The sequence below is a fragment of the Miniopterus natalensis genome, chromosome 8 (assembly GCF_054644295.1).
Source record: "Miniopterus natalensis isolate mMinNat1 chromosome 8, mMinNat1.hap1, whole genome shotgun sequence".
In the NCBI taxonomy this organism is placed as follows: Eukaryota; Metazoa; Chordata; class Mammalia; order Chiroptera; family Miniopteridae; genus Miniopterus; species Miniopterus natalensis.
Window position 1 is genome coordinate 11,849,825 of NC_142088.1, and position 13,047 is coordinate 11,862,871.

A 13,047-nucleotide genomic window follows, 5' to 3' on the forward strand; every position below is an offset into this window, starting at 1 on the left:
TGCTGAGGAAGTTTGACGGTTTCTGAAAGTGGCTCCTCTGGTCAGAGAGGGAGGGAAGAGACCTGAAGAAATGAGAACCTTCAGAGGAACCTCCTCAGTTACAAAGGACTTCAGGCCCAACATAGTCACTATGTTTTCTCCTCTTGAACTCTAGTCAATCACTGCACCAAGGCCTAAAACAAACCACACACGGCTCTCTGAAGGTAGAAACCAAACCCTGCTTTATAAGGCCGAGTGGCCATCGTTGGCTTCTCTGCTGAGATATGAGGTACCAGCCAGTGAACCTTCAACTTCTCCTGTCCTCACCACCCCACCAACCCTCCAGATAACCCATCTCTGTAATTTCACCACTTCAAAAAAATACTCTGAAGAGGGGCAAGGTGGAGGGGGAAGGGGCTCCAGCTGGCCGGCCGGCCAGCCAGTTCCCATGAGGTAGCTACGCTGGTGCTCCTGGGCAGTGGAAACAGGCCAGTCATGGGTTCACAGCAGCCAGGAGGGAGTCAGCGGTTGACTGGGAGGTGGAGGAAGCAGCGACTCTCGAAGTCTGCCCAGAGTACTTGTTCACAGGTAACATCTGCATGGAGAGGCTGGGCTCTTTGCCGGTGTCCTCACTGTCTTTTGAGGAAAAGGGTTTCCTGCGGAAAGAGGAAAAAAGGCCAGCATGGGTCTTCTTGGGCTTGGGTGTAGTCCTATCTTCAGAGAGTGGTATGACCCCCTCTGAGGAGCTGTTTTTTCTGAAGGGAATGGGGACAGAAATATAGCTGAGACACTGTGTGCTGAGGTTTCAACTTGTGATCTGCCTTCAGAGTCTGGACTGGGCATTCACAACATTATGCTGTTATAGACCATAATTATTTGGAGGTATAATCATAAAATATACTTTATTTATCTGAAGGATTGACAGCTTAAGTGCAAGTGTGAGTGTGTGTGAGGGTAAGAGGGCTAAAGATTTCCTGTGGCTGGTGAGTATGGCTGGAAGTGGCCACTTCTGCAGATGACTCTGTGCTCAGCTCAGTGTCCTGGGCATGCCAAGACCCACCAGGAAGAGGACAGTATAGCTGAATATTCTGAATACCAACCAACTGAGAAATGCTGACATCATAATCTGGGAAGGGAGAAAGGAACAAAACTCCCTGAACTCATACCATCAATACAACATTGTATGTCAACTGTAATTGAAAAATTTTTAAAAAAGGTCCCTGAACTCACACCCAACACCCTTTCCTTGCCCAAGCCACACTCACCCCAGCTTGCTAGTCTCCAATTTGGAGGAAGTACTGAGCGTCACCTCACCCTTTGGGACAGTCAGAAGTGATGTCGGGAGAGACCACTGAAAGCAAAGGAAACAATGAGGCTAAAATGTTCAGGGTCTTGGCACTCTCTCCCAGCCCTGCCTCCGAGTGATGATCATGGGCTTCACTACCCTTCAGGCATGGGCCCACATGGGGAAAAGTCTCGGTTTCCTGCCTATTCACACAAAAAGTTGAGGCTACAAAGCACTTTTTGATACTTGAAAGAAAGGCACCCAGGGAATCCTGGAGGCAATTATTCCTTTGAAAAGGAAGGGCCATGAGACACAAAGACAGAGCCTAGGGAGAAGTGAGAGGGTCTGGACCTCCATCCAACCCACACTGCACACTTCAGGCAGAGGAGGGAGGAGTCTAAGACAGAACTGACCCCTCCCGTCCAATGGTATCACTCACCACTGGAGCAGAATCAGAGATGGCTCCTCTGTGGAACCCTTTGTAGCACCAACTCCGAAGCAGATCTACTCCTAGGACAAGATTAGCAAGGGTGGTACTTAAGAGGGTGGTATCAATTGGCCAATTCTTCTTGCCAGGGAGGCTCATTTCTTGGTCTACAGGGATTTAATCTCACTAAACCTGGCCTCCTGTGGGCAGGGAGGAAACATCACCTTTGAGCTTGTTGCCATGGTACTTCAGTTCCCACTGGGTGGTGAGAATGTTGAAATATCGTGGCTGCTCAAAAAAGCGGAGATAGCGAGAAGAGATTCGAGAAGGAAAAATTCGTTCAAATTGACCCCGGCGAGAAAACTCATCCTCCATCTCAACCAGAACACGAACATCATCTGGTGTCAGGACATCCAGCACAGATGCATAGAAGTCCTGTGGCCCAAGGAACAGGGAAAATATAAGTCAGAGGCAGAGAATCAAGAAGCTAGGGGACAGGGTGCACAACTCTGGGGTCCTAGGGCCCCAGGATTCTCAGGGGACCACCAAGGCAGCCTGGTAGGCCAACTCTGGACCTCACCTGTTCCCAAGTCTACTGAGCTTAGCTGGGGGATGAAGATATTCTTGGTCAGGGTAAGGGGAGCCACTGGGGCACAGAGGTTAAGTGATTTGTTGGATGAGGTATCAGAATCCAGCAACTCAGATTTGGCAATAGCCTTGTGTCTGCCACTCTCCCAAATGGCTCCCTCACCTGCTCTGAGAAAGCCAAGCCTTCCAGGGGCTCACTGCACCTCAGGGAAAGAAACCCAAAGGGTCTACAGCTCTGAGAATGGGGGGCATGTAGTGTAGCATTTTGCCAAGAGCAATGGTCTTGAACACATGATAACGGCCAGCAACTCTCTCCTGGAATGATGTACATGCCAACATATCTCTGCAAGCCAAGGGAATTGTGGACCTGGGTTAGGAAACCCTGACTTAGACGTAAGAAAATCCAGATGCCTCGGGGTTCCAAGGCAGGGAAGCTTTCTGCTGGCACTGGGGGGAGGTAATCTCCTACCTGGTCAGGAATTTTCTGGGTCAGGTAATAGGCTTTCTTCAACTTCTGTGCAGTGTATTGCTCCGGGGACATTTGACACTTGTCACTGGGGGAGCTGGGCAGGCTAAGGCAGGGAGCAAAAAGGGAGAAAGGGTAAGATCAGCAGCTTCACATCCTGAGGACATGTGGAAAGGGTCCAGCTCAGGAAGACACCCTTCTCAACAAAACACAAAGAAGTATGGACAGAAGTTACTTGAGTAGCTTGAGTAGATCAGTCTGCAATACACCTCATTCAAGCAGCCTGTCTGAGAGTCAAAGAGCAAGTACCATGGAAAATGTAAGGAGTAAAAAGTGCCCTCTCTAGGTTGTACTTCAATAGTAAAAAAAAAAGGGCCTGGAATAATTGCGCTATCTTCAGTTTAATTTAGTGAACACTTGCTAAGTACCCCGCTCAACCCTACTGGCTATGTGGCCCTGGACAGATGACTTGACCACTCTGCACCAGAGTTTCATCATCCCTATTACCAGTCACTACCAAGACACACAGATGGCCTCCCAGGAGCTCACAGGATGGCAGGTGTCAAATGACAAGTAACTATAGCACAGAGCCAAACATGAGTCTCCAAGGTATGGTGGGGAAAGCAAGTTTCGTTACTGGCAACGAAGGAATTGAATTCCAGTTCTACCACTTTGTAGACAGATAACCTTAGATGGGCTACTTAATCCCAGTGATTTTCAGCTTCCTCTTCTGTAAAGTGAGGGCACCAACACCAGCCTCATGGGGCCGCTGTGGGGATGCTGCAGGTTTTTCCATACACAACGCAGGCACTGGCTAAATATTGGTTCCCTTCCCTCAAGAGTGGTTTTGAGTGGTTTGGCGGTATGGAGAGAGCCCACACAGAGCTGGCTGCATGAAGATGCTGCCTTGAGTTAGGCTTTGATGGATGGGTGAAGTCGAAACGGGGAGGTCTGGCTGAGGGGAATTTCAAGAGGAAGAAACACTATGAGCAAAGGAGGGGACACTATGGGGAAACAGTGACAGGCAACGAACATTTCAGAGAGTAGAGTGGATTAACTGATCTTTAAGGATCCTTCTAACCTTGACGTTCTCTGAGTGACTGTCAGAGCATGGAAACCAGAAGAGGAGTAAAGGGAGGGTTGCCCGGGAAAAGGAGGCTGAGGCCTTGAATGTGAGGAGTTGAAAGCTGAGTCCCCAGGCCCTGTGGAGATTCCTGAGCAGGTGAGCAGTGCAACCAAATGTGCTTTTAGAGGCCAGGCGTGGCAGAGGTGTGTAGGTAGACTGTAGGGGCAGATCAAGCAGCAAAGGAGACCAAGCAGCGGGAAGCACCCAGACATCATTCCTTCTCAGAGTCACAATGGGGCTGTTCATGCTGCAGCAGAGCTGCAGATAAGCAATGAGGCTGACCTCGTGGTGGAGCTGCTGGAGCTGCTAGAGCTGGAAATATCCTCTGTGTTGGGAAGAACAAAGCCTGCCAGGTTCAGAAGGTCCCGGATCATCTGGCCTTTGATGCTGACGTCCAACGGAGAGTTGGAGTGGAGGCTTCAAGGAAAGGATGGAGAGAGTGGTAAAAACACTCCAGAACTGTTTCTTATCATATGTCTAAGTCAGTGCCAGCCCCATTTACTCCCTGCTTCCCTAGGATAAAAGGACTCTGACATTCAAACTCATGAGCACCATCATGGGCGTCTTCTTGCCCCACAGATAGTGAATAATCTTACTCAGCCCATGACCTTCATTTGCTAGGGAAAAGCAAGTGGTGGTAGGAAGTTCAAAAGAACAAATTTTAACAACCTTGCTCCACCCTCAAAGAACTCTGAGATATGATAAAGTGAGTAAATGAGCAAACAAACAGATGTTGAAGGAAAACAAATTCTAATGAAAGTCTTCCCAAAGTCAGTAAGACGAGCAGAAAAAGGGTCATGAGGATAAAGAAAGGGTTCTGCTGATTGTGCCCTGAGACCACCACTGACCTCGGGGAAATGTTGACCTCCAGGACCCAGGGCTTAAGGTTCTCATCCAGCATGATGTCAAAACCAAAGAGCTCATGGCAGCTATAGGGCCGCTGCACGTACATCTTCAGCAGGCTGGTCACGTAGGGTTCTGACCTGGCCACAGGGAGGAGGAAGGCCTTACCCAGAGCTGCCCTGTCAATGGAGCGGCCCAGGGTGGGGAGAGCAGAAGCAACCCAGGAAAGGCAGCTCTCAAGAGAGGCCCCTGATGTGAGGTTAGCTTCTGGGGATGGATTTCATAGAAGAGCAGAATTTAACTCCATCCATTCCTCCCTACTCCCTGTTCTCAGAAACTGAAACACAGCATGGTCAAGGTTGGAGCACAGCAGTGTGGAACCCATAAGAAAAGAGGGGCTTCAGTGGCAGGCCCCATACCAGGTGTCAGTGTGACTCACGAGATGATGGTTTTGACAACAGCATCCTTTATCTTCTCCCAGATGGCATCACTATTGACTCCCTTCTGGTTCAGGTAATTCCATAAAGCCTTCAGTGCCCTGCAACATGGGGGAGGGGGTGGGAGTATTTAGGGTTATATTCTATGAATTGAGTGATGAAGAGAAAGAAAAATAAGAAGCACAAAGGTATTTTCATATCTCTCTTCTTTCAATGTTTGAATTAAGACAGAGATGAGCTTGGATGCAAACAGACCAATTCTGAATTGCCAGATGTTGAAATAATCTTTGGGTCTTACATTAATTTTCCATTCATCATCTCCCTGAACCTCCCCAAACCCCAGAACCCTGTGCTCCTCTAGGTCTCCATGGACAGGGACACTGCCTAGGTACCATTTGTGGCCTTGGCAGGCCGTTTCATCTGCATTAGCCTGGTACTCAGCATTCTTTTTATTGACACTGTAGTTGGTCAGGTGCATGAACTTGTTACCAAGGCTCTTCATGGAAGGGGAATACCTGGAAGTAAGGAGGAGAAAGGTAGAGGTAAGATGGTAAGAGAGCAGTTAATCAATGGTCCAAACACTTTTCTAAATCCTGAGGAGCTGCACAAGAGCCTCAGAGGTACATGTGTTGGTAAGGTTCCTAGAACACCACAGCTAAACTCCTCTCCTTTATCCCACATCCCACCCCAGTCCTAGAGGAAGACCCTCCCCAGACTCAGTGAAGTAGAGAACCTCCTTACTTCCCATTCCTCGTGTGATATTGTGACTTATAATAAGAAATATATATATATCAGTCTTTGCTCACAATTCTTGACACAGAGGTCCTAAAACCCTTGTAAAATCCTAAGTGATAAGAACACTAGGAACATATTTTGTTCTAATATTTGGCCTTTGGCCCCGGTCCTGACACAGGCCTCCTGAAATCCTTGTGATGTCCTGGGTAATAAGAGTTTCATTCTAATGAGAAGAATTTGGGGGGGCTCCTGGGTAAGGGCTGGTGACCAGAAAAACCAAGCCATGGTTGGAGTTTTCAACCTGGCCCCTCATTCTCTTGAGAAGGGAGATGGGCTGAAAATGGAGTTAATGATTCTTTATGCCTATGTAATAAAGCCTCCATAAAACCCCAAAAGTATGAGGTTTGGAGAGCTTCTGGGGAAGTGAACATGTGGAGGTGTTGGGAAAATGGTGCACCCAGAGAAAGAATGAAAGCTCCACACCCCTTCCCATGTATCTTGCCCTACACATCTCTTCCATCTGGATGTTCATCTATATCCTTTATCCTGTTCTTTCATAATGAACCAGTAAACTATTTTTCTGAGTTTTGTGAGCCACTCTACCAAATTAACGGAACCCTAGGAGTGGGACATGGGAACCTCTGATTTACAGCCGATGGCTAAGAAGCACATGCGACAACGCGGACTTGTGAGTGGCATGTGAAGTGGGCAGTGGGTAGCTTTGTGAGGCTGAGCCCTTAACCTTTGGGATCTGATGCTATCCCCAGGAAGATGGTGTCAGAACTGAGTTACACTGTGGGACACCAGCTGGTATCGCAGATTTGCTTGGTATGGGAAAAAGCCCATATATTTGGTGACCAGAAGTGTCAGGAGGCAAGTGTTTTGTGTAAAACGAGATCATAGGAAAGGAAGACTAGGTTTTCCCAAATATATCCCACCCTCTCCTTTGCTAATGAAAACTACCGGAAGATTTATTGTTTTTCTGTTGGGTGTCCTCCAGTTTCCCTCCCTCTCAGGAAAGCAAATCCCCAAAGCAGTTAGGGTGACACCTCACCACTCGCACATACTTGCAACTGGCAAAGCGGACGAGTCCATCTGAAAAGAGGTAAATCCGTAGGGGATCATAGGAAGTGACGTAAACATAGATTCGCAGATCAAATTTGCTGCCACTGATGAGGTAGGGTTTGTGCAGATACCTACATAGGGAAAGGCCAGCCTCAGGAACATGATAGATGAGATAGGGCTCAGCGGGTAACTGAGCCATGTACAAGCCAGTCAACAGTCCCTGAGATAAAGACTAAAACAGTTGGCTGAGGATGGTCTCTGGCTGGGAGGACAAAGGGGAGAAGAACATGGTAAAAAGGGAACTTCCAGGCCCAGGAAATGAGAAAATGGGGAGCAGGATCTGAGATGGAGGCAGACTCACCTCTGCACCAGAAGGGGCCTTCGCTTAGGGAGCTGACTCCACTTATAAATGACCTGGATGCCAATGCCTCGAGCTGATGCTGGCTAGAAGTGCAAAGGAGATGAGATCTGCTCATGACCAATCCTCTGTTGCTCCCACTCTCACACCATGCCCACTACCCCACTGTGATCCACTCACTGGTTTAACAATCCACTTCTGGCGGCTGCTGCTCTCCCAGGCTTTGCGCAGGAGCTTGGCATCCTGGGGCAGGATAAAGGACTGGGGGAAGAAACTGAACTCCTTCTTGCCAAAGCGGCTCTGCATGCGGGATAGGTTCCGCCACAGCCGGTCCTTTCGCCCAATTTGGAATGAACCTGGGAAGTGGTTTAGCTACAGGAGGGACAGAGGGTGAGGGCAGGGAGAGGGCTGAGGTAAGACCATGAGGAAGATGGCAGGACTCACTCCCACTCCAACTTCCTTAGCAACTTCCTAAGCTCCTGCTCCATCTTATCACCATCTCATGGGCCTCAAGTATTCAGCTGCCAGTCACTCACCAAAAGATGATTAAAAGACAAACAAAACAACAAAATTTAGTGCCTTCCAGGAGTTGATAGTCCATGACATCTAACAGTGATTAAGGCAGACATGATATCCACCTTAAGTGCAAAGAAAAAGCTAGTAAGTCTTTTACACAATACCCTGTAGGACAAAGGCAGGAAAGCACCTGGCCTTCAGTAAGGCTGGGACAAGGGACTCATTTGTCCCAATGTGAGACCAGAGTCTTCTTTACACATATTCAGCTTGAGAAAGGGAGGCAAAGCACAGTGGTTATAGGGGAAACATAATAAACTGAAAACAGATGCTGCATCTTTAGACATAGTAGAGAATAGTGTCTTTGAGAGGCTGCGGCTGCCCAAATCACTGCAGCTGAGCTGCTAAATGTGCATGATCTACCACAGTTTCACACTGCACCCTCTCCTCTACTTTCTCCACTCCTCTATAAGCCTTCCTGACTTCTCTGTGTCATCCACCTCTCCCCCCAATACCAATCTCCTCCTACATAGTCCAAACTCCTGAAGAAGAGCAACTCAGAAAGGGACCCTACCTTCTGATGCTCCCGAATGGATCGGAAACTAGGAGACTTCATGTGGTGACCCCAGCAGCCCAGCCAGTCATCATTTTCTATAGAAGACACAGCAGGGAGTCAGTCCCTGGGACAGAGAGAGGCCCACACGCCCCAGAAATATCACTGGGGCTGGGCATAGCTCCCAGACCCTATTTTCTAAGAGTTACCATGGAGATGTCCTGCATGAACCCTGGGGTCAGAGATAGAACAATGGCCCTCTGTCTTCCAATTTTGAGGAATAGGCTCCAGCCCAGAGGGAGTTCAGAGCTACATCCTGTGAGGCTGGCACCTTCAGGACAGGATCCCCATATTGCAGGAGGTATCCAGGGCTCCCTTCCTTCCCAAAGCCCATCTGTTGGGGCTGAGGACAGACTCACAGTAAGGGAAGTGACTCACTCTTGCTGATTTTGAAGTGGGACCGTCCAATGGTCTGCTTGACAATATTGGGGGTCACTGTACTCATCTTCCACCGGAGCAGCTTCCTCTGCTCCCAGGGAAGTTTCTCCACTGAGGGAAAGTGGGATTTGGGGGTAGAGAAGAGCAGGAGAGTCATGGTTAGAAAAAAGAGATGGCATTATTGCTCAACCTTTCCTGGGTAGGTAAGTCACTAAGTATTGCTCCAGATCAAAGGGGAAGAAAGGGGGCTGCACAGGAATGAGAAACACAGACAGGAGGGGAAGTTGAAAGGGGAAACAAGGTTAGAGGGCAAGATCCAAGCATGAGGTTATGGGGTTGAGAAGGGTCAGCTTAAGGATGGACAAGAAAAAGTTCTCCATATCGGACCACGAACCAGGTGGGGAACCGAGCACCGTAACAGCCATTCCGGAAAGCCCCTCCCATCCTTTGCCACTTCCTTCCAACTTCGCTAGCATCCTTCTCCTGGGGGCTCTTCTGGGCTTAAATACTTGTCCAGGTTTACCTTTCTCATCCCGAGTGCCAAAATAGATGGTAGGAGGCACGTTGGGAAAGAGACTGTAGACGAGGGCTGGTCGGACAACTTTCTCATTGGAAAGAGGTTTGGTCAGAGCCTCCATGCAGCCCCTAAGAAGGGAAACAGACATGTGGTACAGAAAGGGAAAGCCACAGCCTGAAGCACTGTTACTATTACACATAATTTCCTTGGGGATGCTGTCTTTTAAACTGTACTTCTACAAAGACAAGTGCTCAATAATTATTTTGCAAATATTTATCAACAAGGTGCTAGGGCTAACCTATATACAGCCACACCATTAAATGTCACCTAAAGGCAAGGGTTTCCAATACTTCATTCTGTGATATAGCTCCAAAATTCCCTGTGACAAGCCACAGGCTGGGGAATTCACTGAAAAGAGTGGTTCTGAGAGCAGGTAATGAGTTCGGATGGATACTAGTAGAGGAATATGCTACACTAAGACAAAGAGAAATAAATGAAGAGAGAAATAATGAGATGGATCATTAAAAAAGGAGAAAAGCAGAAAAGACCTAAGATGAGGTAGAAAGATTTTTGAAAAGAAAAAGGGGAAAAGCAACAGGAAGAAAAGAAATAGTGATGCTTCTAATTCATTCTATATTTAGGTTTCTCTGAAGATAAACATGGCAGATTAATGCTCTCTTCCTTTTGGGAAATGGTTTGACACCAGATTGTTATGTAATAGGAAGGTAATGCTGGCCTGGGAATCTGGGGCAATGGGCCATGGGGTCCCTACAACTGTTTCAACAATGGCTCGGCCAAGGCTATCTCAAGGGGTCTCAGAACAGTGAATATCTCCACTATGTATCAGGTACATTTTATTAAATAGAACTGAAAATGGAGAGAAGAGTATTAGTAGGATCCACAAATATTACTATTTAAGATTTTTAGTTTATAAAAAGCCATTCTACCTGTTATTTTGCAGCACAACAGAAATAGGCATAGTATGTAAAACATTAGTCTCTTAAACCATAGAGATTTTTAATGAATTTTATTGGGTCAAGTTAAATACTAATTTCCAATTAAATAATTCCAATTAATTCAACTTTATTCTTCATTTCCAAAATATTTTACTTCAAAGGCTTTTAATTTACTGAGTATCAGAATTTAAGATTGTTGAAAATCAAGGAGAATTAATTAAAGAAAACAAACAAGCAAGTGAAACACAGATATAACATTGTATGTCAACTGTAACTGAAAAAAATTAAAATAAAATAAAAAAGGCTAAGACAAGATAGAAATGTAAAATGTTACAGCCACTCTGGAAAACAGTTTTGGAAGTTTCTTAAAAAACTAAACATGCAATTGCCAGATGACCCAGCAATTGCACTACTGGGTATTTAACTGAGAGAGATGAAGACTTACGTTCATGTAAAATTATGTACATGATGGTTTATTCGTAACAGCCCAAAACTGGAAACAACCCAAATATCCTTCAACAGTGAATGGTTAAACAAACTGTGGTACATCCATACCATGGAATACTACTCAGCAATAAAAAGGAATGAGCTATCGATATTTACAACAACCTGGGTGAATCTGCAGAGAATATGCTGATTAAAAAAGCCAATCCCAAAAGGTTACATCACTCCATTTGTATAACATTCTTTTTTTCTTTTTTTAAAAATATATCTTTATTGATTTCACAGAGAAGAAGGGAGAGGGAGAGAGAGGGAGAGAGCTGAAACATCAATGATGAGAGAGTCATTGATCAGCCGCCTGCTGCACACCTCTGACTGGGGATCGAGCCTGGGCATGTGCCCTGACTGGGAATCGAACCTTGATCTGCTGGATCATAGGTCGATGTTCAACCGCTGAGCCATGCCCAGCCGGGCCGTATAACATTCTTTTTTTTAAATATATCTTTATTGATTTCAGAGAGAGGAAAGGAGAGGGAGAGAGAGAGATAGAAACATCAATGATGAGAGAGTCATTGATCGAACCCGCAACCCAGGCATGTGCCCTGAATGGGAATCGAACCCTGGTCGCCTGGATCCTAGGTCAATGCTCAACCGCTGAGCCACGGCCGGCCGGGCCATTCTTGAAATGACAAAATTATAGAAATTAGTGGTTGCCAGGGGTTAAGAGGGGATGGGAGTAGGAGGGAAGTAGGTGTGGCTACCAGAGCAACAGCAGGGATTCTTGCAGTGATGAAAATGTATCTTGACTAATGTTAGTAACTTGGTTGTACTACAATATACCATAGTTTTGCAAGATGTTACCGTAGGGGGAAATTGAGTAAATAATTCTGGGGATATTTATGTATTATTTCTTACAACTGCATGTGAATCTACAATTGTCTCAAAATCAAAAGTTTTTTTAAAAAAAGTTTAATAATAAAAAGAGAACATTTTTGTTAGCTGCCTCTCAAGAGTGCTGGACTTATCCTGAAGAGGCTTGGCTTCTGGTCTAGCAGTGCTGAAAACTATGACTTTGCAATAGCTACTTAACTTCCCTGGTCCTCAATTTACATCTGAAAAAAGAAGATGGACTTGATAACCTCCATCTCTAAAATTACATGGTTCTTAGAAAAAAAATATGGAAGTGGAAATGCAAAAAACTATTACTGGGTAGAGAAAAAGAAGTAGTGCTTTCAATGATCTTTCTGTAATTGCAAATTTTCTATAATAAATATATAAATTTTTCATAATTGGGGAAAATACGATTTTAGCCATCCAAAAGAATTTCGATTTTAGTCATCCTTATAATTCAAAATGGCTGGAATTCCTCAACTTCCACATGCTTGAAAAGCCTCAGATAATGTTTCTTAAGCCTCAAGTAAATAAGGTCTGTGCATTTTGTAGGAGTTAAATTAATGAACAAATTATTGACAAACACCTTTTGTGAATTTTATCTTATAAATCAGAAAGGTTAAATTATAGGCTATGCAGCTGTCTTGAAGTAGGCCTGAAAACAAACCCAAATCACCCTTAAAAATGAAAAAGGTGGGATTCCAAGTCAATTACATGTTAAATATCTTTCTCTTAGAGAGAGTGGAGGTACTTCGTCAACATCCAATATATACAACCAGAAGTAGCTTTGCTTTTCTGAAAGGAGGATGCATTAGGCTTAAAGTAACAGAATTTATGCACCAGACCAGGGTACCTATGACAGGATTTCTATCCACCTTCACAGAAAGTTCCAATTCTGTCTCTGCACTTTCCAAACAGCTCTCTCTGCCTTGCTGGTTTGGGGCTCTATAATTGGTATAGCTGCTGCCACCACTGTATTTACAGAGATGTATGTAGTTTGCTTCATCCATACTAACCAAGGCATGGAAAGCTCCTTCTCCTCTTAGCTTCATCTAAGGCACAGCTGATGCAGAGAAAAGCAACCTGAGTCTGGGTGCACCACATGTTAGGCAAGCCTTGACATGTATGACTGAATTTACTATAATTAGAATAGAAAATTTTAATTGAAAATAAAATAGAGCCTTGGCCAGGGAGCTCAGTTGGTTAGAGTGTCATCCCAATACACCGAGGTTATGGGTTCAATCTCTGATCAGGGCACACACAAGAATCAACCAATGAACGCGTAAATAAGTGGAACGGCAAATTAATGTTTCTCTCTCTCTTTCTCTCTCAGATCCATCAATCAATCAATCAATAAAATAGAAAAACAAAACTCCAATTTTATATATATATACATAGTAGAAAAACAAAACTCCAATTTTATATATAT

At 45.4% G+C, this 13,047-nt stretch overlaps 1 protein-coding gene across 2 annotated transcripts in view; it reads right to left on the reverse strand.

Annotated features, from left to right (window-relative positions):
• Nucleotides 1-204: 204 nt before the first annotated feature.
• The window catches only part of TTLL4 (tubulin tyrosine ligase like 4), a 31,451-nt gene continuing 18,608 nt past the window's right edge, over nucleotides 205-13,047 (reverse strand). Inside the window, exons 5-19 of one of the 2 annotated variants that reach the window (XM_087819585.1) lie at nucleotides 9,337-9,458; nucleotides 8,814-8,924; nucleotides 8,397-8,473; nucleotides 7,490-7,681; nucleotides 7,313-7,395; nucleotides 6,954-7,082; nucleotides 5,544-5,666; nucleotides 5,154-5,252; nucleotides 4,720-4,854; nucleotides 4,154-4,288; nucleotides 2,749-2,851; nucleotides 1,916-2,126; nucleotides 1,704-1,774; nucleotides 1,245-1,330; nucleotides 205-635 (exon numbers count right to left, since the gene is read on the reverse strand). In XM_087819585.1, coding sequence (XP_087675711.1) covers nucleotides 473-635; nucleotides 1,245-1,330; nucleotides 1,704-1,774; nucleotides 1,916-2,126; nucleotides 2,749-2,851; nucleotides 4,154-4,288; nucleotides 4,720-4,854; nucleotides 5,154-5,252; nucleotides 5,544-5,666; nucleotides 6,954-7,082; nucleotides 7,313-7,395; nucleotides 7,490-7,681; nucleotides 8,397-8,473; nucleotides 8,814-8,924; nucleotides 9,337-9,458 — 1,840 coding nt within the window. In that variant the 3' untranslated portion in view covers nucleotides 205-472. The remainder of the gene's footprint in view (nucleotides 636-1,244; nucleotides 1,331-1,703; nucleotides 1,775-1,915; nucleotides 2,127-2,748; nucleotides 2,852-4,153; nucleotides 4,289-4,719; nucleotides 4,855-5,153; nucleotides 5,253-5,543; nucleotides 5,667-6,953; nucleotides 7,083-7,312; nucleotides 7,396-7,489; nucleotides 7,682-8,396; nucleotides 8,474-8,813; nucleotides 8,925-9,336; nucleotides 9,459-13,047) is intronic. The other variant, XM_087819586.1, reaches the window with a different exon arrangement.